The sequence below is a fragment of the Chlorocebus sabaeus genome, chromosome 11, assembly GCF_047675955.1.
Source record: "Chlorocebus sabaeus isolate Y175 chromosome 11, mChlSab1.0.hap1, whole genome shotgun sequence".
Taxonomy (NCBI): Eukaryota; Metazoa; Chordata; class Mammalia; order Primates; family Cercopithecidae; genus Chlorocebus; species Chlorocebus sabaeus.
Window position 1 is genome coordinate 7,002,911 of NC_132914.1, and position 24,384 is coordinate 7,027,294.

General features: G+C 46.8%; 1 protein-coding gene across 4 annotated transcripts; it reads left to right on the plus strand.

The window, feature by feature from the left end:
* The first annotated feature begins 279 nt into the window (after positions 1 to 279).
* COPS7A (COP9 signalosome subunit 7A) lies at positions 280 to 7,756 on the plus strand. Of its 4 annotated transcripts, none has more exons than XM_007967398.3 (8): positions 280 to 408; positions 871 to 1,075; positions 3,803 to 3,878; positions 4,101 to 4,189; positions 5,130 to 5,332; positions 6,280 to 6,385; positions 6,547 to 6,698; positions 6,877 to 7,756. In XM_007967398.3, the coding sequence occupies exons 2-8, from the start codon at positions 914 to 916 to the stop codon at positions 6,914 to 6,916; spliced, it is 828 nt and encodes a 275-aa protein (XP_007965589.1). In that variant the 5' UTR covers positions 280 to 408; positions 871 to 913; the 3' UTR covers positions 6,917 to 7,756. The 4 variants fall into 4 exon arrangements, with proteins under 4 accessions (XP_007965589.1, XP_007965591.1, XP_007965588.1 ...); XM_007967400.3 differs by having other exon boundaries at positions 294 to 521; XM_007967397.3 differs by having other exon boundaries at positions 294 to 506.
* The last annotated feature ends 16,628 nt before the right edge of the window (positions 7,757 to 24,384 follow it).

Sequence of the window (24,384 nt, forward strand, 5' to 3'; positions counted from 1 at the left end):
ACCCAGGGCAGTCCTGATCTCCAGCTCTTCAGCGGCTTAGAACAAACACAGAGTCGACCGCGACCAGGGACCCGCCAAAGACGTCTGTGTTTAGTGGCTAGCACTCTTCCACTAATAAAGTTTTATTGAAATACAGTATTTAAAAAGGCGCCCGTCATTCTTCCCCCGGCGGCCAATCGGAGAGTAGAATGCTTGCGTCTCTCACTGGAGCTTCAGCGGTCGGAACGCGGGGGCGGGGCATGTCCTGCCGAAATTTGCGTCCTTAGAGCGGAAGTACGGCCGGAAGCCCGCCATAGAGTTTAGTGGCCAGAGCGACTCTTCAGGGAGGTGGCAGGAAAGGCTTGGAACAGCTGCCGGAGGTGACGGAGCGGCGGCCCCGCCCGGTGCGCTGGAGGTCGAAGCTTCCAGGTAGCGGCCCGCAGAGCCTGACCCAGGGTACAACGAAGCAGTCGGCGGGAGCCCACGGTCGCTGGGCGGTGTCTTTAAGGGAGGGGGCGGAGCCACGTGTAAGCTTCATTGGGGTGAGGTCACGTGGTTGTGGGCGCGTGCGGGGCAGGAGTGGAGAACTGAGGGAGCGTCGTCGTTAGTGTGGACACCATGCGACACCCCTTTCTCCGTTGCATCCTGTCTTGGGGTTCAATGGGGGTGCACATGATGGGGCTTGGGGTTAGGCTCCAGGGAGGGTGTGGGTGTGGCAGCCTTGTGAAGTGGCTGACTTTAGGATTTGTAGATCAGAATTCTAGACCGCTCCATGTCTGATTCCTCAGCGCAGAACCGACTTAGTACCTACACAATCCAGTCCTTCACCCTTGTGCTTCCCATCCTACCAGCCATCGGGGATCTCTAGCTTCACATTCTCTTTCCTTGCAGCTCTGGACATCCTGAGCCCAGGTGCCCCCAGCTCAGTGCAGTCATGAGTGCGGAAGTGAAGGTGACAGGGCAGAACCAGGAGCAATTTCTGCTCCTAGCCAAGTCGGCCAAGGGGGCAGCGCTGGCCACACTCATCCATCAGGTGCTGGAGGCCCCTGGTGTCTACGTATTTGGAGAACTGCTGGACATGCCCAATGTTAGAGAGGTGGGTTGCTGGCTTGACTAGTCCACAGAGAAGCATGGGCAAAGGTTTGAATTTGAGAATGGGTGGGCAGGGCTCAATTTGTGATCCCATACCATTCAGTTGAACAAGAAAACAGTGATGATTAAATGCCAGCTTGCAAAAGTAACCAGTAAACAAGCAAACCAGCTTTCCTTTGGAGATAAAGGATCTATAAAGTCCACTATTTTTCATTTTAAGCAAAAGAGCTTGTTATTCAGAATAGGAAACCTGATTTCCAGCCCATCTTCACCAGTGTAATAGCTGTTAATTCTCATGTCACCTTGATCAGGTCACTTTTGTTTTAGGGCCTCAGCTCTCTCTTTTAAAAATGGAGACGATACTGCCCCCTCTGTTGTGGGAATAAAGTGAGATTATGGGAAAGTGTAAAGTCTGGTACAAGTGGGTAGTGAACATGTTAAATTAGCATGCCCTGTTCTTCCCTATGTGCAGCATATGCTAATATGTTCAAGGTAGCTAAGGGAGAACGTGTCTTTTTCCCAAAGACACATGGCAAACACTAGGAACACAGCAGAGAGAACCATTCACACAAAAGTGGCAGAGTTAATTTACAGAGGAGGCAGCCTGAGTCCTGACATGCTGACAGTGATATGTGGGTAAACTGAGCTAAGTTATGTGGGGCCTGTGGTTGAACCTTTTGGATCACTCTGTGATATGGTGAAAACTGGCTGACTTTTCCCTGCTTTCATCTGCAGTGGAACTAAAGAGTATCCATCAAGGTGATGAAAAAGAAGCACTTGGCCGGGTGCAGTGGCTCACGCCTGTAATCCCAGCACTTTGGAAGGCCAAGGCAGGTGGATCACCTGAGGTCAGGAGGTGAAACCAATATGACAGAACCCTGTGTCTATTAAAAATACAAACAGGGCTGGGCACAGTGGCTCACGCCTGTAATCCCAGCACTTTGGGAGGCTGAGGCAGGCGGATCACAAGGTCAGGAGATCGAGACCATCCTGACGGTCTAACACGGTGAAACCCCATCTCCACTAAAAATACAAAAAATTAGCCGGGCATGGTGGCGGGCACCTGTAGTTGTAGCTACTCGGGAGGCTAAGGCAGGAGAATGGCGTGAACCCGGGAGGCGGAGGTTGCAGTGAGTTGAGATGGCGCCACTGCACTCCAGAGCAAGACTCTGTCCCAAAAAAAAAAAAAAAAAACAGGGCCGGGCTTGGTGGCCTCATGCCTGTTCCCAGCACTTTGGGAGGCTGAGGTGGGTGGATCATGAGGTCAGGAGTTCAAGACCAGCCTGGCCAAGGTAGTGAAACCCTGTCTCTACTAAAAATACAAAAATTAGCTGGGTGCGGTGGCAGGCGCCTGTAATCCCAGCTACTTGGGAGGCCGAGACAGGAGAATCACTTGAACCTGGGAGGCAGAGGTTGCAGTGAGCCAAGATTGCGCCACTGCACTCCAGCCTGGGTGACAGAGTGAGACTCTGTCTCAAAAAAAAAACAAAAAAAAAAACAAAAAAAAGCTCATGTATCCCAGAAGTTAAAGTATCATTTAAAAAAAAAAAGGGCAGCAGAGGTTGCAGTGAGCCGAGATTGCACCACTGCACTCCAGCCTGGGTGACAGTGCGAGACACCGTCTCAGAAAAAGAAAAAGAAGCACTTATTGAGTGGCTGTTTACTGCCCTTTTTATGATCTTGGAATACAAGAAAAGTATCAGAAGAGATAAAATGAATGGATATAAGTCTAATTTATTTATTTAGCAAGTATTTCTTCTGAGGCAATTACTGCAGAGCTCTGTGGGATACCAGAGACTGGGTCTATAATCTTGTTGAAAGATATTCTTAGGTAGCAACCTTCTGCAAGGATTGATTAAGTGCCAGAATGAAGCTGAGCACAGTGGCTTATTCCTGTAATCCCAGCACTTTGGGAGGCTGAGGCAGGTGGATCACCTGAGGTCAGGAGTTCGAGACCAGCCTGGCCAACATGGCGAAACCCTGTGTCTACTAAAAATACATACATTAGCCCAGTGTGGTGGTGCATGCCTGTAATCCCACCTGCTTGGGAGGGTGAGGCAGGAGAATCACTTGAACTCAGGAGGCGGAGGTTTCAGTGAACCAAGATCATGCCACTGCATTCAAACCTGGGTGACGGAGGGAGACTCCGTCGCAAAAAAAAAAAAAAATGCCAGAATGAGTGATCCATGATAGGAGAGGAAATCTGGGTGGACTGGACTGGGTGATGCAAAACAGTGTCCTGGTCAGGTGAGTCTGAAGCAGAGACCACACATTTAGATGTCTTTCTAGGCTGTGCAGCTGTCAGAGATGAGTGAGGCTGAGGCAGGAGTCTGTTAAATTGGGGAGTACTGCACACTGCCCAGACATATTCCAATTTAGAAATATCAAACACTCTGAGGGCCAGACAACACAATTTGCGGTGTCTGGTGCATGTGTCTGTTCGACTCTGAAAACTGAATGTCTTCAACTCTGAATTTAGGGTAGGAATTGGATGGCGTATGGAGCAAGAGGGCGTTGTGGATTGGGAGAATAGTGTAAACAAAGGCCTGAAGGTGGAAATGCGCCCTTCCTGTGGGAAGCGTGATCAGAGAGGCAGAGAACTGCTTTTGATGAACCAGGAGAGTTAACATTGGCTGAGAAAGATGGAACAAAAAGTGGAGTTCCACACAGGGTAAGGCTGGGAGGGTGGAGAGGAAGACTTGGGTCACCTCCTTTGTCTTCATTCTTGCAGCTGGCTGAGAGTGACTTTGCCTCCACCTTCCGGCTGCTCACAGTGTTTGCTTATGGGACATACGCTGACTACTTAGGTAACCAGAGGGTGTGGTGCTCTGGAGTAATGGAGATGGGAGAAGGGCAATTTCTGGAGGGACTCAGAAGAAATTCCCGGGATATCCCACTTAGATCCCCTGGGCATGTAGGGTCAGGGTCAAGACCTGAATTGGCATTGAACATGGGAGGGGAGGGAAGGAGGCTAGGGCTTCCCAGAAAACTGATATCAGGATTCCTTACACTTTGTCATTTTTCCCTAGCTGAAGCCCGGAATCTTCCTCCACTAACAGAGGCTCAGAAGAATAAGCTTCGACACCTCTCAGTTGTCACCCTGGCTGCTAAAGTAAAGGTGAGTGGCAGTCCCCCAGTCCTACGATCTTGAGCATCCTTTTGTATGTCCCTGGGAGTCCACACTAGGACAGCCTTTGTCTGGACCGTGGCCGCTTCCTGCCCTCCCCTTGTCCAAGGTCTGTATATAAACTCCATTAGCAACCGTTTAGGCTGATAGTATTCTTAGTTTTCTGTGTTGTTTTTATTTTTTAATCAACTTAAGTTCTAAATAAACATCTTTTGTGTATTTGGTCAAAATAGCAACTAGGATGTTGTTCAGGTGTTGTTCAACAATACCTTCTTCCCTACTGCAGGAAACCAGGCTCTCTCTTGATGAAGTGCTAGGTTTCTCTTTGTTAGGATGAGAAATATATATCCCAGAAGTATCTGTGTATTCCCATTATTAATGGCTGTTTTTTGTCTAATATCACCACCCACCTCCCCAGCCTGCCCAGTCTGCAGCTCACAATAGTTACTTGACTCTCAGTTGTCCTCGGGATTTAATTTAAACCAGGCTCTCTACTGAGAGACACCTCCAAAGGAATGCCTGTTGCAAGTAGGCAGAGTATAAATGGTAAACAGTAACTCCAGACCTCTCCCACTTCCGCTTACTCCCCTAAGTCAAGCTGATCTTGACTGAGGACCGGGTGATACCCTGAACTGTGGCCAAAGGAGTGACACCCAGGCAGATGTCATTTTCTCCCTCTGTGGTGTGGCAGGGGTGAGGGTGTTAGGGGAGCATTTTGTATTTTATTTAAGATTGTGCTTCTAATGATGCTGTTTTTGAAGTGGGAATACTTTTGTTTATTTTGCTTTAGAACCAGCCTCTTAGAGGAAGTGATTTAGGAATGGGAGTGGAGGGCAGGTGGGCTGGGGCAGGGGGAAAAGGAGGGAAGATTTTTGGAAGCCCTTTTCTGTGCGGAACCTCACAAATCCTGACCTGATCTCCGCGACCCCAGTGTATCCCATATGCAGTGTTGCTGGAGGCTCTTGCCCTGCGTAATGTGCGGCAGCTGGAAGACCTTGTGATTGAGGCTGTGTATGCTGATGTGCTCCGTGGCTCCCTGGACCAGCGCAACCAGCGGCTCGAGGTTGACTACAGCATCGGGCGGGACATCCAGCGCCAGGACCTCAATGCCATTGCCCGAACCCTGCAGGAATGGTGAGAACCGTATCCTGGCACTGTCCCCTTCCTTCTCACCTGAGAAAGAGAAAGGCGCTTCAGGGTGAGAGAGGGCAAGAGCTGGGCTGGTCTGTAGAGGTGGGACCCAGGAGGATGAAGGGAAATGAATTTATCCCTCCAAAGGCTTCTGGGGAATGCAGGAGTGGGGAGGCCCTGGGAGGCGGCAGAAGTCAGCGTCCTTGGTATAGCAATTGGGGGAGGGAAAGGGAGTGGTACAACTGAGGGGATCCTAACCAGTAAGTTTGGTCGCCTATCTTAGGCTGGATTCTGTCGATTGGTCTATAACTACCATTGTCCACAGGCCTTTTCCTCTTTTTTATTTTCTTTGTGTCCCCATCTAACCTCAGGGTTTCTGTATTCAGTAAGTCACCTCTTTTGCTCTTTAGCATCTCCTACCCTATTTTGTTTGTAGTTCCTACTCCCATCTTGCACATCACTCCAGGCACTTCCTTATTGCTCTCTGACCACACTGAGTGTCCATCCCACTGCTAGGAGTGTTATCACAGGTAGTTTCTAGGTGCCCTGGTGAGGGTTCCCAACTCAGACTCAAAATGCCAGAAGCTGTGTTCTGGCTCTGTTGCTCAGGTTGGAGTGCAGTGGCACCAGCTTGACTCACTGCAGCCTCCAACCTCCAGGGCTCAAGCCACCCTCCACCTCAGTCCCTCGAGTAGCATGGGACTACAGGCTCGTGCCACCACATCCGGCTAATTTTTGTATTTTTTGTAGAGACGGGTTTTTACCGTATTGCTCAGGCCGGTCTTGAACTCCTGAGCTTAAGCAGTCTGCCTATCTTGGCCTCCCAAAATGCTGGGATTACGGCGGTGAGCCACTGTGCCCTGCCTCTAGGGTTCTTTTTGAGTCAGTTTTCTGCGAGTCTGTGATCGCAGCCCTTGTCTGCTGACACTTCTCTCCCCTGACTCCCGCAGGTGTGTGGGCTGTGAGGTTGTGCTGTCAGGCATTGAGGAGCAGGTGAGCCGTGCCAACCAGCACAAGGAGCAGCAACTGGGCCTGAAGCAGCAGATTGAGAGTGAGGTGAGCAGTCAGGGGAGCGGGCAGACCCAAGCTCCCCCAGCCTGGGCCACTTGTCCTTTGCAGAGAGGATTTGGACAGTGGCTGTAGCAGACAACCAGATGAGCAGGGGCTGGAAGGTTCTGGAACCTTCCTTGCTATCCCCATTCCTTTCATCCTGGTAGGTTGCCAACCTTAAAAAAACCATTAAAGTTACGACGGCAGCAGCAGCCGCGGCCACATCTCAGGACCCTGAGCAACACCTGACTGAGCTGAGGGAACCAGCTCCTGGCACCAACCAGCGTCAGCCCAGCAAGAAAGCCTCAAAGGGCAAGGGGTGAGCCAGGGTAGCAGGAACTGCTCACTTCCAGGGTGCCCTGCTTTTACCCCAGGGACTTCTCTGTCCTCATTTCCTTCAGTTACTTGCATGGGAGTAGGGAGTGGGGGGAACCTCCAGAGGTTAGGGGATTCCCTGCATTCTCTTTCTCTCTCTTTCTCTCTCTTCTCCTTGCCAGGCTCCGAGGGAGTGCCAAGATTTGGTCCAAGTCGAATTGAAAGGACTGTCGTTTCCTCCCTGGGGATGTGGGGTCCCAGCTGCCTGCCTGCCTCTTAGGAGTCCTCAGAGAGCCTTCCTGTGCCCCTGGCCAGCTGATAATCCTAGGTTCATGACCCTTCAGTTCCCCTAACCCCAAACATAGATCACACCTTCTCTAGGGAGGAGGCAAATGCAGGTTATGTTTTTCTTGGTACTTTTTGTTTTTTGTGACTTCATGTGTTCCATTACTCCCTGCTGCCATGCTGTCTCCCCTGTTTCCTTAAGAGCTCAGCATCTGTCCCTGTTTATTAAATGTCACTGAGTAGGTGGGTAGCCCTGATAGGGGTTGCTGTGTTTCAAGCATAACCCACAGGTGTCTTTTCTACCACCTCATCCCTGCATGCCTGATCCCCAATTCCTATACCTTACCCACCACCTATTGAGCAGCCTCTGAAAAGCCGTAGGGCCCCCACCTTTACTCATACCCTGAGAATTCTGGGAGCCAGTCTGCCATTCCAGGAGTCACTGGACATGTTCATCCTAGAATCCTGTCACACTACAGTCGTTTCTTTTCCTCTCTCTGGCCCTTGGGTCCTGGGATTGCTGCTGCTTCAACCCCAGAGCCTAAGAATGGCAGCCGTTTCTTAACATGTTGAGAGATGGGTCTTTCTTGGCCCTGGCCATCTTGGGAAGCTTGATGGCAATCCTGGAAGGGTTTAATCTCCTTTTGTGAGTTTGGTGGGGAAGGGAAGGGTATATAGATTGTATTAAAAAAAAAAAAAAGGTATATATGCATATATCTATATATAACATGACACAGAAATAAATCTATGAGAAATCTATCTACAAACTACCCTGAACCAGGTATCTTCTGTGTTTGATATTTGTGGATGGGAAGAAGACTCATTCCCAGTTCACTCTAAAAGAAACAGTACTGGAAAATGAAGAGACCCAGATACTATTTGCTGAGTCTCTGGCTGAGGCCTAGATCTCAAGCTGTATGCCTTTGGACAGGTTGCTCAGCATCTATTCAGAAGTAATGGATATGGCTGGGCGCAGTGGCTCACACCTGTAATCCCAATATGTTGGGAGGCCAGGGTGGGCATGTCACTTGAGGTCAGGAGTGTGAGACCAGCCTGGCCAACATGGTGAAACCTCGTCTCCTAAAAATACAAAAAAATTAGCTAGGTGTGGTAGTACATGCCCATAATCCCCTAAGGAGGCTGAGGCAGGAGAATCGCTTGAACCTGGGAGGTGAAGGTTGCGGTTGCAGTGAGCCAAGATCATGCACGCCAGCCTGAATGACAGAATGAGACTCCATCTCAAAAAAAAAAAAAAAAAAAAGGATGGGTGTGGTGGCTCATGCCTGTAATCCTGGCACTTTGGGAGGCCAAGGCAGGTGGATCATGAGGTCAGGAGATCGAGACCATCCTGGCTAACATGGTGAAACCCTGTCTCTACTAAAAATACAAAAAAATTAGCCAGGTGCGGTGGTGAGCATTTGTAGTCCCAGGTACTGGGGAGGCTGAGGCAGGAGAATGGCCTGAACCCGGGAGGCGGAGCTTGCAGTGAGCCGAGATGGCACCACTGCACTCCAGCCTGGGCGACAGAGTGAGACTCCGTCTCAAAAGGAAAAAAAAAAAAGGCTCTGGACATGCAAATGGTGGCCACTGTTTCTGCTCTCAAGGAACTTGAGTTCAGTCTATGTCCTCCCACCTCATAGAATTATAAGGGAAAGAGTTGATAATGAACTTGAATTTTCACATTGGAACCACACAGAACTGTCAGATCTGTGGCAAGAAGAAGCCATTGGACTCCTGCCCTCTGTCCACTAGAGCTCTCTAGGAAGTGTGCTAGAAGGATCGGAATCCTTGGCCTAGCTAGAGTGCTGCCATGGACTCCCTAGATTTGGAGAACTCTGGTGTGAGGGACAGCTGAGCCTTCGTTTGCATGTGAAGTGGTTGCCTTCTGAGGGTCCTGGGGTTGACAGCTGCTCCCCAGAGCTTGTGATGTTCTTTAGGTGGAGATTTAGGACAGACTACCCTTCATTGGTCCTAAAGCTATCAGTCATGGAATTAGAAAGTGGGAGTGGGAGCTGGGCACAGTGGCTCATGCCTGTAATCCCAGCACTTTGGGAGGCCAAGGCGGGCAGATCACGAGGTCAAGGGATCAAGACCTTCCTGGCCAACATGGTGAAACCCATCTCTACTGAAAATACAAAAATTAGCCGGGAACGGTGGCGCTTACCTGTAATCCCAGCTACTCGGAAGGCTGAGGCAGGAGAATTGCTTGAACCCAGGAGGCAGAGGTTGCGGTGAGCCAAGATGGTGCCACTGCACTGCAGCCTGCTGACAGAGCGAGACTCCGTCTCAAAAAAAAAAAGTGGGAGGGAGATTCTGCGTTTCTTTTGTGTGTGTGTGTGTGTGTGTGTGTGTGTTTTTGAGACAGAGTTTCACTCTTGTTGCCCAGGCTGGAGTGCAATGGCACGATCTTGGCTCACTGCAACCTCCATCTCCTGGGTTCAAGTGATTCTCCTGCCTCAGCCTCCCAAGTAGCTGGGATTACAGGCATGCCCCACCACACTTGGCTAATTTTTGTATATTTAGTAGAGATGGGGTTTCTCCATGTTGGTCAGGCTGGTTTCGAACTCCCGACCTCAGGTGATCCACCTGCTTCAGCCTCCTAAAGTGCTGGGATTACAGGCGTGAGCCACCACACCTGGCCAGATGCTAGGTTTTTGATTACAAATTGGCTAGGTAGGCTTGTCTTGAGCGGGGCAGTGACTTAATGAGACCAGTCTAAGGTGCCCCATTTCAGGAGTTGAAACTCTTGGCTTCTCAGCTTTTCCCTAGACAAGCAAGAGTTGATTCTCAGTCTCTGCCTCTGAAATAACCCCTTCTTCCCACACCCTCTAGTGTGTAAAAGTTGCTAACCCTTGGTGCTTAGAGCCTGTCCTGCCACCCGTGCGCATGCTCCAATTTTCCTTTGGAACTTAGTGTCGCCTTTACCTGTAAGCTGGTCCCAGCTAATGGTGCCATAACTTCCCAGGCCTCCCTTACTCTTATCCTTTAAAAATGGCTCTCAAGTCCAATGTGGGCTAGGCTGGGACTGCCTGACTTCACCCAAAGAGGGAGGGGAAAGCATTCACATCCCAAGGTTATGGGACAAAGACAAATGCCATTTGCCTTTGATTGACAGAAAGAAGTGTCTTGGCTGTGAAGGCCTGGGGAAAGGACAGTAAATTATTTGGGAGGTGGTGAGGATCAGTTTTTGACCCAGAAATGTGGTTTAAGATTTAGGGATTCCGTAACCAGGCCCAGGGCACCAGGAGAATCTTCCTAACCAAGAATCTTGTCTTCCACTTGCACGCTCACACATATGCTGATCCTTACTGGATAGCAATCTTGGGATGATTTTAGGGCTGGTCACAACAGTTAGTTATCTATTACTATGTAATAAATTACCCTAAAACCATGCCTTAAAACAACATGTAAATATGATCTCAGTTTCTATGGGTAAGGAATCTGGGCACGGCTGACTTCACTTTCTGCTTAGGTTTCTCACAAGACTGGAGTCAAGGTGTTAGCTAGGGCCATAGTCCTCTCAGGGTTCAAATGGGAAGGATTTGCTTCCCAGCTCACTCAGTGGTTGTCAGCAGGATTCATTACTTCACAGCTGGTCGGACTGAGGACCTCATTTCCTGACTGACTGTTGGCCAGAGGCCACCCAGGTAGTCTCCATCACAGCAAGAGCCAGAAAGACAACACCAGCAAGATGAAGTCACAGTCTTTTGTTACTTAGTCATGGAAGTGACATCATGTCACTTTCACCAGTTACCGGGTCCAGTCTATATTCAAGGGGTGAAGACTACACAGGCTGTGACTGTCAGAAGGCAGGAATCATTGGAAACCATGTTAGAAGCTCCCTACCACAGACAGGTTTTCTGGGCCACTAGCATCAAAATCATCAGGAGAGCTTCTGAAAATGTGCATTCCTGGACCCCACTCCCACCCTTTGCTATTGAATTAGCGTCTCCAGGGTGTGAACTGGAAATGTGCCGTCATCACCCTCATTGTCTCAGCTCTGCAAGGGCTCTGAAAAGGCTGCTGCAGGGCCTTGGAAGACATGTAAGGGGGCCCAGGGTCACCGTCTGAGAGAGAAGGGCAAAAGTGAAACTTCTGAGTACAGGGCAAGAGAGCAAGAGAAACTTGTCCTTTCCTTTGAGGTTCTTAAGTACATGGTTATATATTACAAGTGTGATAAGTACCTTAAGAAGTATTGGGTGACACAAAAGCATTTAACTGAGATCTACCTCTTGCCTGGGGTCAGAAAAGCCTGCAAGGACATGACCTTTAAACTGAAACTAGAAGCCCAAGTAGCAATTAGCCTGATAAAAGAGGGTGAGCATCTTGGATGGGAAGAATAGTGGGATAAAGGCCTGCAGGCAGAAAGCTTCATTCTGTGACCCACTGCCTGTCCTTCGATAGGAAATGCATAATTTGGGGGATGGGACAAGATAGACAATGCTATACTTAATGTTCATTTATCAGTCAATTGACAAATATATCTTGTTTTTTGTTTTATTTTGCTTTTGAGACCATGTCTCACTCTGTCACTGGAGCTGGAGTACAGTGGCACGATCATATGGGAATGGGGAGGGAAGCCCCAGGGGCCCAGAAAATGTCAGAGAGACCACAGGAAGAAAATCAAGAGAACAGTCCCATAAAAGTTTATGAACTCCTGGGCTAAACTGTGAGCTGTGCAAGCATAGCTCTGTCCCTAAACAGCCTAGCTAAGGCTTTGTGAACTGAGTTACAGAATGGATCACTGTCCAGGTCTGACTGGCCACTGGGTGGCATCTGAGCCGGACTGATCCAAATAGCACTGCGAACACTTTTAAAATAAAACTGACATTGAAACCACAATGCTAAAAAGGCAGGTCAAAACTTGCTGCCTGAACCTGATTACCTGCTAAAACAAATTAGCATTCAACATGTTCAACATACTCCTTAAGATTTTAACAAGACCCAGAGCCTCAAAACATAGTATTCAAAATATCCAGAGTATAATTTAAGATGACTCAGCATACAAATAACTCTCCAGGGAAAAGACAGCCAACCCCAAGGAGGTGGAAGTGTTGGAATTTAAAGCAAATGCTGCAAGCAATCTAACCATGCAGGAAGAAGAAAGGGAGAATGCTTTTGAAGCAAATGTAAAGAAAGTCTTTTTTTTTTTTTTTTTTTTTTGAGACAGAGTCTCGCTCTGTTGCCCAGGCTGGAGTGGAGTGCCGTGGTGTGATCTCGGCTCACTGCAAGCTCCCGGGTCCATACCATTCTCCTGCCTCAGCCTCCTGAGTAGCTGGGACTACAGGCTCCTGACCTCATGATCTGCCCGCCTTGGCCTCCTAAAGTGCTGGCATGTGAGCCACCTCGCCTGGCCTAAAGAAAGTCTTGCAAAGAAATGGAAGATATAAAGAACCAAACCGAAAATAGTAATAACTAGGCCGGATGTGGTGGCTCACGCCTGTAATCCCAGCACTTTGGGAGGCCGAGCTGGACGAATCACCTGAGGTCAGGAGTTCAAGACTATCCTGGCCAACATGGTGAAACCTCACCTTTATTAAAAATACAAAAATTAGCCGGGCGTGGTGGTGGGCGCCTGTAATCTCAGCTACTTGGGAGGCTGAGGCAGGAGAATCGCTTGAACCTGGGAAGTGGAGGTTATAGTGAGCTGAGATTGTGCCATTGCACTGTAGCTTGGGTGACAACAGCAAGACTCTGTCTCAAAAAAAAACAGAAACCTAAACTTCCCAAACCTGGGAAAAGACAAACACAGATTCAAAAAGTTTGGTGAATAGCAAACAAGATATACTCAAATCCATAGCCAGTGTGGTGGCACACGCCTGTAGTCCCAGCTACTTGGAAGGCTGAGGCAGGAGAATCACTTGCACTCCAGCCTGAGTGATAGAGCAAGACTCCGTCTCAAAAAAAAAAAAAAAAAAAAAAAAAAAAAAAAATCTATGTCCAGACACATCAGAATAAAATTACTAAAGGTTAAAGACAAAGAAAAAAGTCCTACAAGCATTTAGAAAAACAGTGCTTTTCACGCAGGATAAAAATGACTGAAATGACTGCACATTTCTCATCAGAAACTATGAAAGTCAGGTGGAACTAGAATGATACTTTTTTTTTTTTTTTGAGACGGAGTCTCGCTCTGTTGCCCAGACTGGAGTGCAGTGGCCGGATCTCAGCTCACTGCAAGCTCCGCCTCCCAGGTCCCCGCCATTCTCTTGCCTTAGCCTCCTGAGTAGCTGGGACTACAGGCGCCCGCCACCTCGTCCGGCTAGTTTTTTGTAATTTTTAGTAGAGAGGGGGTTTCACCGTGTTAGCCAGGATAGTCTCGATCTCCTGACCTCATGATCCACCCGTCTCGGCCTCCCAAAGTGCTGGGATTACAGGCTTGAGCCACCGTGCCCGGCCTAGAATGATACTTTTAAGGGGCCGAAGGGAAATAACTCAAAATTCTATATCCAGTGAAAATATTACTCAGGAATGAATGTGAAATAAAGATAGTCTCAAGTGAAGGAAAATAAGAATTTGTCATGGCAAACCCGTTGTAAAATAAATCCTAAAGGAGGTTCTTCAGGCAGAAGAGAAATGACACCAGAGGAAACACGGAATATTAAGGATGAAGAGCAACAGCAATGATAAATATAATAGATTATTTTTCTCCTCTTAGGTTCTTTAAAATGTTTATGACAGTTGAAAGAAAATTATAAATTTTCTTGATGTTTGTCTCCTCAAGAGGGAATTCTCTAAATTTAATTTTAAAACAATTATAAATTCACCTAGAGCCATGCACGGTGGCTCACGCCTGTAATCGCAGCACTTTGGGAGGCTAAGGCGGGCGGAACACCCGAAGTCAGGAGTTGTAGACCAGCCTGGCCAACATGGTGAGACCCCGTCACCACTAAAAACACAAAAATTAGCCGGGCGTGGTGGTGCATGCTTGTAATCCCAGCTACTTGGGAGGCTGAGGCAAGAGAATTGCTTGAACCTGGGAGACGGAGGTTGCAGTGAGCCGAGATCGCGCCATTGCACTCCAGCCTGGGCAAGAAGAGCGAAATTCTGTCTCAAAAAATAAATGAATTAATTCACCTATAAGGCTGGGTGTGGTGGCTCACGGCTATAATCTCAGCACTTTGGGAGGCTGAGATGGGCAGATCGCTTCAGCCTAGGAGTTCTAGACTAGCCTAGGCAACATGGCGAAACTTCACCGCTAGAAAAAATACAAAAAGAATTAGTAGGGCACGGTGGCATGTGCCTGTAGTCCCAGCTACTTGGGAGGCTAAGGCAGGAGAATTGCTTGAACCTGAGAGGTGGAGGTTGCAGTGAGCCAAGATTGTGCCATTGCACTCTAGTCTGGGTGACAGGAGTGAAACCCTGTCTCAAAAATTAAAAATCAACAGATAAATTCACCTAGAACTAAGCATTTTTAGCATTTAGTATGTGGAATTTCAGTATTAGTAGTATGTGGTATTTGTCATTTATAGTAATACATATGACAACTACGAGATAAGGAGACAGTAAAGGGACCTATGCTGTGGTGAAATGTCTACATTTAACTTGAAGTGATAGAAAAAACTCTTGATTGTGAAAAGTATGTATTTTGTAATCCCCGTTAGTAAGGGTTAGTAAACCATATTCCACAGGCCAAATCCAGCCCACTGCCTGTTTTTGTAAATACAATCTTTTTGGACTGTAGTTACACCTCATTCATTACATATTATGTATGGTTGCTTTTGCGCTACAGCATCAGATTTGGGTGTTGCAACACACATTGTATGGCTGACAAAGCTCATCATATTTATTACATCCGGCCCTTTACAGAAAAAGTTTGCCGGCGGAGCGTGGTGGCTCACGTCTGTAATCCCAGCACTCTGGGAGGCCGAAGTGGGTGGATCACCAGGTCAAGAAGTCAAGAACAGCTTGGTCAAAATGGTGAAACTCCGCCTCTACTAAAACTACAAAAATTAGCCAGGCGCGGTGGCAGGCGCCTGTAATCCCAGCTATTCAGGAGGCTGAGGCGGGTAATTGCTTGAACCCAGGCGGCAGAGGTTGCAGTGAGCGGAGATTGCACCACTGCACTCCAGCCTGGGCAACAGAGACTCCCTCTCAAAAAAAAAAAAAAGAAAAAGTTTGCCAATACGTGTCCTAGAGCAACCACTAAAGAAAAGAAAGCCGGGCGCGGTGGCCCACGCCTGTAATCCCAGCACTTTGGGAGGCCGAGGCGGGCGGATCACGAGGTCAGCGTATGGAGACCATCCTGGCTAACACGGTGAAACCCCGTTTCTACTGAAAATACAAAAAATTAGCCAGGCGTGGTGGCGGGTGCCTGTAGTCCCGGCTACTCGGGAGGCTGAGGCAGGAGAATGGCGTGAAACCGGGAGGCGGAGCTTGCAGTGAGCCGAGATCATGCCACTGCACTCCAGCCTGGGGACAGAGCGAGACTCCGTCTTAAAAAAAAGAAAAGAAAAGAAAAGAAAATGATACAGATATTTACTGGGAGTAAAAAAACTAAACATAAATTAAAATAGAATACTAAATAACATTCAAGTAAACCAATACAAGGATGGAAAATGGAGACAGATAAATTACAAACAGAACAGAAAATAAATAATAAATAATAGAAATAAATGCAAACATACTAATTATATTAATTTTTTAATTTTTTTTTTTTTGAGATGGAGTCTCACTCTTTAGTAGAGACAGGGTTTCATTTTTAGTAGAGACAGGGTTTCACTGTGTTGGCCAGTACAGTCTTGAACTCCTGACCTCAGGTGATCCTCCTGCCTCGGCCTCCCAAAGTGCTGGGATTATAGGCGTGAGTCACCACACCCAGTCAGTTATATTAAATTTAAATGGCCTAAATACAGTTAAAAGATGGGTAGGCTGGTGGTAAACATCTGTAGTTTCAGCTACTTGGGAGGCTAAGATGGAAGGATTGCTTGAGCCTGAGAAGTTGAAGCTGCAGTGAACTGTAATTGTGCCACAGCACTCCAGCCTAGGTGACAGAGAGAGACCCTGTCTCAAAAGAAAGAAAGAAAAAAAAAAAAACTCCTTAATTCTAGCACTTTGGGAGGCTGAGGCATGAGGATCACTTGAGCCCAGGATTTTGACACCAGCCTGTGCAACACAGTGAATAGAGACCCCATCTCTAAATAAACATCAAAATAATTTTTTTTCTTTTCTTTTTTTTTTTTGAGATGGAGTCTTGCTCTGTCTGGAGTGCAGTGGCGCGATCTCAGCTCACTGCAACCTCCGCCTCCTGGATTCACGCCATTCTCCTGCCTCAGCCTCCCAAGTAGCTGGAACTACAGGCATCCACCACCACGCCTTCCTAATTTTTTTGTATTTTTAGTAGAGACAGGGTTTCACCATGTTAGCCAGGATAGTCTCTATCTCCTGACCTTGTGATCTGCTCGCCTCGGCCTCCCAAAATGCTGGGATTACAGGCGTGAGCTACTGTGCCCGGCTAAAATAATTTTTTTTAAAGACCCAGAAATACAGTGTCTTAAAAAAACAAACAAACAAAAAAAAAAAGAGAAAACATTTTTAAGTATGACATAGATTGGTTAAAAGTAAAAAGATGGAAAAAGATATACCATGAACATTAACCAAAAGAGAGTTGAAAATGGCTGTGGTAACAGTAAACTAAACTTCAGAGCAAAGAAAATTACTAGAGATAAAGAGAGACATTGACTGGGCATGGTGGCTTAAGCTTGTAATCCCAGCACTTTGGGAGGCCGAGGTGGGCAGATCACGAAGTCAGGAGTTCGAGACCAGCCTGGCCAACATGGTGAAACCTCATCAATACTAAAAATACAAAAAAATTAGCCGGGTGTGTAATCCCAGCTACTTAGGAGGCTGAGGCAGGAGAATCACTTGAACCTGGGAGGCAGAGGTTGCAGTGAGCCAAAATCATGCCACTGCACTCCAGCCTGGGCAACAGAGTGAGACTCCATCTCAAAAAAAAAAAAAAAAATTACATAATAATAAGATATTTGGTTTTCCAAGTAGACACAATAATTCTAAATGTCCATGCATTTCACTACAGAGCTTTAAAATACATGAAGCAGGCTGGCCACTGTGGCTCACGCCTGTAATCCGAGCATTTTGGGAGGCCGGGCAGATCACTTGAGGTCAGGAGTATGAGACCAGCCTGGCCAACATAGTGAAACCCTGTCTCTACCAAAAATATAAAAAATTAGGCCGGGCGCGGTGGCTCAAGCCTGTAATCCCAGCACTTTGGGAGGCCAAGCTGGGCAGATCACAAGGTCAGGAGATCGAGACCATCCTGGCTAACACGGTGAAACCCCCTCTCTACTAAAAAATACAAAAAAAAACTAGCCGGGCAAGGTAGTGGGTGCCTGTAGTCCCAGCTACTCGGGAGGCTGAGGCAGGAGAATGGTGTGAACCCGGGAGGCAGAGCTTGCAGTGAGCTGAGATCCGGCCACTGCACTCCAGCCTGGGCGACAGAGCGAGACACCGTCTCAAAAAAAAAAAAAAATTAGCCAGGTGTGGTGGCATGTGACTGTAATCCCAGTTACTCAGGAGGCTGAGGCAGGACAATTGCTTGAACTTGGGAGGTGGAGGTTGCAATGAGCTGAGACTGTGCCGTTGCACCCCAGCCTGGGCAACAGAACGAGACTCCGTCTCAAAAAAGAGAAAAAAGAAAACAACAGCTGTGTGTGGTGGCTCACGCCTGTAATCCCAGCACTTTGGGAGACTGAGGTGGGTGGATCATGAAGTCAGGAGTTCAAGACCAGCCTGACCAATATGGTGAAACCCCGTCTCTACTAAAAATACAAAAATTAGCCAGGTATGGTGACGTATGCCTGTAGTCCCAGCTACTCAGGAGGCTGAGACAGGAGAATCACTTGAACCTGGGAGGTGGAGGTTGCAGTGAGCCAAGATCGTGCCTCTGCACTCTAGCCTGGGCGACAGAGCAAGACTCTGACTCAAAAAGAAAATAAAATTCATGAAGCAAAAACTGATAGATCTCAAAGGAGGTATGGACAGATCCACAAAGATAGTTGAAAACATCAAAACTCTGTTCCCAATAATCAACAGAAAATTAGCAAGTATGAAGAAGTATATAGAACTGAACAATGCCACCAACCAACATAATTGACACTTATAGAACACCCCCCAACATAGCAGAATACAGGTTTTTCAAGTGCACATGGAATTACCAAGATAGGCTATGTCCTGGGACATAAGACCAACTTCAACAAATTTTAAAAAGTGAAGTTATATAACGTATGTTTTCTGACCATAATGAACATGAACTAGAAATCAGTAACAGATAACAAGGAAATCTCCAAATACTTGGAAACTAAACAACATACTGTCAAATAACTCATGGATCAAAGAGGAAGTCTTGAGGAATTAGAAGATACTGTGAACTTAACAAAAATGAAAATGCAAAATATCAAACTGTGAGATGCAGCTAAAACAGCAGTTAGAGGAAAATTCATAGCATCAAATACTTAATTAGAAAAGAAGAAAGGGGCCAGGTGTGGTGGCTCATTGCCTGTAATCTCAACACATTGGGAGGCGAAGGCAGGAGGATTGCTTGAGCCCAGGAGCTTGAGATCAGCTTGTGCAACATAGCAAGACCCTGTCTCTACAAAAAATTTACGGGTGGTCCGGCGTGGTGGCTCATGCCTGTAATCCCAGCACTTTGGGAGGCCAAGGCAGGCAGATCACAAGGTCAGGAGTTTGAGACCAGTCTAGTCAACATAGTGAAACCCCATCTCCACTAAAAAATACAAAAAATTAGCCGGGCGTGGTGGTGGGCACCTGTAGTCCCAGCTACTTGGGAGGCTGAGGCAGGAGAATGGCGTGAACCTGGGAGGCAGAGCTTGCAGTGAGCCAAGATCGCGCCACTGTACTCCAGCCTGGGTGACAGAGTGAGACTCCATCTCAAAAAAAAAAAAAAAAAAAAAAAATTTACAGGCATGGTGGTGCATGCTTGTAGTCCCAGCTGCTCAGGTGCCTGAGGTAGGAGGATCACTTGAGCCCAGGAGGTTGAGGCTGCAGTGAGCTGTGATGCACCACTGCACTCCAGCCTAGGTGACAGAGCAAGACCCTGTCTCAAAAAAGAAAAAACAAGAAAAGTCTGAGGTCAACAATCTATACTTTTGCATTGAGAAAGAAGACAAAGAAGAGCAAAATTAAACCCAAAGCAAGCAGAAGGAAAAATAATGATAACAGATATTAATGAAATTGAAAACAGAAAAATAAAAACATAAATGAGCCAGGCATGGTGGCTCACACCTATAATCCTACCGCTTTTGGGGGCTGAGGTGGGCGGATCACCTGAGGTCAGGAGTTCAAGACCAGCCTGGCTAACATGATGAAACCCTATTTCTACTAAAAATATAAAAACTTTGCTGGGCATGGTGGTGTGTGCCTGTAATCCCAGCTACTTGGGAGGCTGAGGCAGGAGAATTGCTTGGACCCGGGAAGAGGAGGTTGCGGTGAGCCAAGATCACTGCACTCCAGCTTAGGCAACAAAAATGAAACTCTGTCTCAAAAAACAAACAAACAAACAAACAAAAACAACATAAATGAAGCCAGAAGTTGATTTTTTTTGAAATGATCAATAAAATTGCTAAACTTCTAGCCACACTAACAGAGAAGAGAGAGAGGAAGAAGAAACAGAGAGAGGGTGAGAAAAGAAAGAAACAGAGAAAGAGAGAGAAAGTACAAGTTAACCAAGATTAGGAATAGAGGAGGAGATATCACCACAGACCCCAAAGGTGAATAGTGAATACTATAAACACATTTACAAACATAAATTCAACAACTTAGATGAAATGTACCAATTCCTGTGATATGGTGTGAATATTGTTGTCCCCTCAAAAATTCATGTTGAACTTAGTCCCAGTGCAAACAGTGTTGGGAGGTGCGGTTTAATGGGAGGCATTAGGTCACGAAGGTGGAGCCTTCATGGATTAAGGGATTAATGACATTAAAAAAGGGCATTCAGAAATGGGTACAGTGTATTCTGCTCTTCTGCCATATGAGGAACAGTGTTCCCTCTGGAGGATGCAGTGCTCAAGGTGCCATATTGGGAGTGGAGACCAGGTCCTTAACCAGACACCAAACCTGTTGATCCCTTGGTCTTGGACTTCCCAGCCTCCAGAACTCTGGGAAATAAATTTCTGGTTTTTTTGTTTTGTTTTGTTTTAAGTTATCCAGTCTCAGGCATTCTATTAATAGCAGCACAAAACAGACTAAGAAATCTTGAAAGCCACAAGTTACCAAAACTCGCCAAAGAAAAAAGAGGTAGATGTAAATATAAAATGTACAACTATAAAACTTTTAGAAGATAACATATGAGAAAATCTTAGTTACCTGGAGTTAGGCAAGAAGTTCTTAGATTTAACATCAAAAGCATGACTCATAAAAGAAAAAAATGGTAAAGTTCCACGTCATCAAAATTCAAAACTTTTGCTCTGAGGAAGACAGCATTAGAAGGAACAAAGGACAAGCTACAGAATAGGAGAAAACATTTGCGAATCTACCTAATAAAAGACTTCTAGCCAGAATACATTAAGAACTCTGAAAACTCAGTAAGAAAACAACCTAATTTTTTAAAATGGGGTGCTAGGCGCGGTGACTCACGCCTGTAATCCCAGCACTTTGGGAGGCCCAGGCGGACAGATCACCTGAGGTCAGGAGTTTGAGACCAACCTGGCAAACATGATGAAACCCTGTCTCAATTGAAAATACAAAAATTAGCCGGGCGTGGTGGCGGACGTCTGTAATCCCAGCTACTTAGGAGGCTGAGGCAGGAGAATTGCTTGAACCCTGGAGGTGGAGGTTGCAGTGAGCCAAGATCGTGTCACTGCATTCCAGCCTGAGACTCTGTCTCAAAATCAATTCAATTCAATTAAAAATGGGCAAAAGACGGCCAGGTGCAGTGGCTCACGCTTGTAAACCCACCACTTTGGGAGGCTGAGTCAGGTGGATCACCTGAGGTCAGGAGATCGAGACCAGCCTGGCCAACATAGTGAAACCCCGTCTCTACTAAAAATACAAAAAAATTAGCTGGCATGGTGGCTAATAATCAATAATTACAGCCAGCGCCTGTAATCCCAGCTATTCGGGAGGCTGAGGCAGGAGAATCACTTGAGCCCGGGAGGCAGAGGTTGCAGTTAGCCAAGATCATGCCATTGCATTCCAGCCTGGGCTACAAGAGTGAAACTCCATCTCAAAAAAAAAAAAGGAAAAAAAAAAAGGGCAAAAAGACTTAGACACTTTATAGAAGAGGCTATTATGATGGCAAATAAGCACATGAAGACATACTCATGATTAGATGCTCAAATCATTAACCGTTAAGCAAATTCAAATTAAAACTACAATGAGATATCTAGTAGAATGAATAGAATACCTATACACCTATTAGAATAGCTAAAATAAAACAAAAACTGACAACAGTAATTGCTGGTAAGAATGTGAAGTAACTGTAACTCTTACAATTACTGGTGAGAATGCAAAATGGCACAGCCACTGTGGAAAACACTTTGCTATTTTCTTATAGACTTAACCTTACAGCTACTATATGATCCAGCAATCCCACTTCATTTCATTCCTAAAGAAACAAAAACTGGCTGGGCACAGTGACTTAGGCTTGTAATTCCAGTGCTTCGGGAGGCCAAGGTGGGCAGATCGCTTGAGCCCAGGAGTTGGAGACCAGCCTGGGCAACATGGCAAGACCCCCATCTCTACAAAAAATACAAAAATTAGCCCAGTGTGGTGGTGCTCGCCTGTAGTTACTCAGGAGGCTGAGGTGAGAAGACCACTTGAGCCTGGGAGGTTGAAGCTGCAGTGAGCCATGATGGCACCACTGCACTTCAGACTGGCCAACACAGTGAGACCCTGTCTCAAAGAAATGAAAGAAAACTTATATTCACACAAATGCCCCATACGTAAGTGTTTACAGCAGTTCTGTTCATAGTTCCAAAAATTGTAAATGACCCCAAATATTCTTTTTTTTTTTGTGACAGAGTCTTGCTCTGTCACCCAGGCTGGAGTACAGTGGTGCGATCTCGGCTCACTGCAAGCTCTGCCTCCCGGGTTCATGCTATTCTCCTGCCTCAGCCTCCCGAGTAGCCGGGACTACAGGTGCCCACCACCATGCCTTCCTAGTTTTTTGTATTTTTAGTAGAGATGGGGTTTCACCGTGTTAGCCAGGATGGTCTTGATCTCCTGACCTCGTGATCCGCCCACCTCAGCCTCCCAAAGTGCTAGGATCACAGGCGTGAGCCACCCCGCCCGGCCCAAAATGGCCCAAATGGGTGAGTGAATACACAATAAACACACAATGGAATACTGAGGAACTATTAACACACACAACATGAGTAAGTCTCAAAGGCGTTATGATAAGTGAAAGAGCCACCTTTGGCCAGGCACAGTGGCTGATGCTTATAATCACAGCACTTTGGGAGACTGAGGTGGGCATATCACCTGAGGTCAGGAGTTCGAGACCAGTCTGACCAACATGGTAAAACCCCGTCTCTACTAAAAATACAAAAACTAGCCGGGCGTGGTGGTGGGCGCCTGTAATCCCAGCTACTTGGGAGGCTAAGGCAGGAGAATGGCGTGAACCCAGGAAGTGGAGCTTGCAGTGAGCCGAGATTGCGCCACTGCACTTCAGTCTGGGCGGCACCTTCAAAATGTTACCTACTATGTGATTTCCTTATGTGACATTCTGGAAAAGGTGAAACTATAGCAATGGAAAACAAATCATTAGTTGCCAGGAGTTGGGGTAGAGGAAGGGTGTACCTACAGTAGCTACAGGGAGGGCTTTGAGGGGTGATGGAACTGTTCTAATCCTGATTGTGGTGGTGGTTACACAAATCTGTACATGTGAGTTAAAACTCACAGAACATACACACATACACACATGAAGCAATTTTGCCATAGATTTTTTTTAAAAGGTTAGAAAAACATACAGGGTTATCAGCACACTTGGGTAATTTTATTTAATTAATTCATTTATTTATTTATTTTTATGAGATGGAGTCTTGCTCTGTCACCAGGCTGGAGTGCAGTGGTGCAGTCTCGGCTCACTGCAACCTCTGCCTCCCTGGTTCAAGTGATTCTCCTGCCTCAGCCTCCCAAGTAGCTGGGACTACAGGCGTGTACCACCAAACCCAGCTAATTTTTGTATTTTTAGTAGAGACAGGGTTTCTCCACGGTGGTTAGGATGGTCTTGATCTCCTGACCTCGTGATCCACCCACCTCAGCCTTCCAGAGTGCTGGGATTATAGGTGTGAGCAACCTTGCCTGGCTGGATAATTTTTTATGTAAAAATTTGTACAAAAAAACTTTCTTTTTTTGGAGACAAGGTCTTGCTATGTTGCCTGGGTTGAAGTAACCTCTGCCACCCTGGCTCAGGTGATCCTCCCACCTCAGCCTTCCAAGTAGTTGGGCTACAGGCACGCACCACCATGCCCAGCTAATTTTTTATTTTTGTTTTTGAGAAGGAATCTCACTCTGTCGCCCAGGCTGGAGTGCAGTGGCATGATCTCGGCTCACTGCAATCTCCACCTCCCGGGTTCAAGCGATTCTTCTGCCTCAGCCTCCTGAGTAGCTGGGACTACAGGTGCATGCCACCACACCCAGTTAATTTTTTGTATTTTTAGTAGAGATAGGCTTTCACCATATTGGCCAGGCTGGTCTTGAACTGCTGACCTCAGGTGATCCACCTGCCTCAGCCTCCCAAAATGCTGCGATTACAGGTGTGAGCCACCACGCCCAGCTTTGTTTTTGTTTTTGTAGATATGGGATTTTGCCCTGTTGCCCAGGCTAGTCTCGAACTCCTGGGCTCAAGCAGTCCTCCCACCTCGGCTTCCCAAAGTGTTTAGGATTCCAGGCGTGAGCTGCCACGCCCTGCAGGAAACATTCTATTTAAAGGACTTCTACGGTGAATCATTCCATACATACTAGCATCATTTCTGTCAATCTAGGTTTTGAGTCCTGGCTCTCGCTGTGCTGCAATCAGATAGCTGTATGATGCTGAACAAGTCACTTCCCCATTTCTTCAGAAGAAAATGGGAACGGTGGTTTTGATGATATCTGGAATGACTGCTAAGGGGCATCCAAATCATCTCCATCCCTGACATTCTGCTTTAGTGTGTCTGAAAGCAGACCTACTGCCATATTTGGGAATTTCCAGAGCACATGATATCTAAAGTCTCTTTTAAGTCGAAATTGTCATTTATATTATATTTGGGCTGTCTGAAATTAAGATTCATCTATGTTGGGAATCGGCTTCTGTCCTTCCCTGCCATATTCCTTGTGAATTGTGAATTCCCCCACCTCAAATACATAACATCTTTATCTGGAGTCACCAGTGGTGTTCTAGGAACACAACTTTGTGTACTTTCACCAAAGCATTTCTCATCTGATAT

Excerpts from the sequence above, each read along its gene's own strand:
- COPS7A (XM_007967398.3), top strand. The coding sequence starts at position 914 with ATGAGTGCGGAAGTGAAGGTGACAGGGCAGAACCAGGAGCAATTTCTG. Across the intron at positions 1,076-3,802 it reads ACATGCCCAATGTTAGAGAG|CTGGCTGAGAGTGACTTTGC; the intron begins GTGGGTTGCTGG and ends TCATTCTTGCAG. Across the intron at positions 5,333-6,279 it reads GCCCGAACCCTGCAGGAATG|GTGTGTGGGCTGTGAGGTTG; the intron begins GTGAGAACCGTA and ends TGACTCCCGCAG.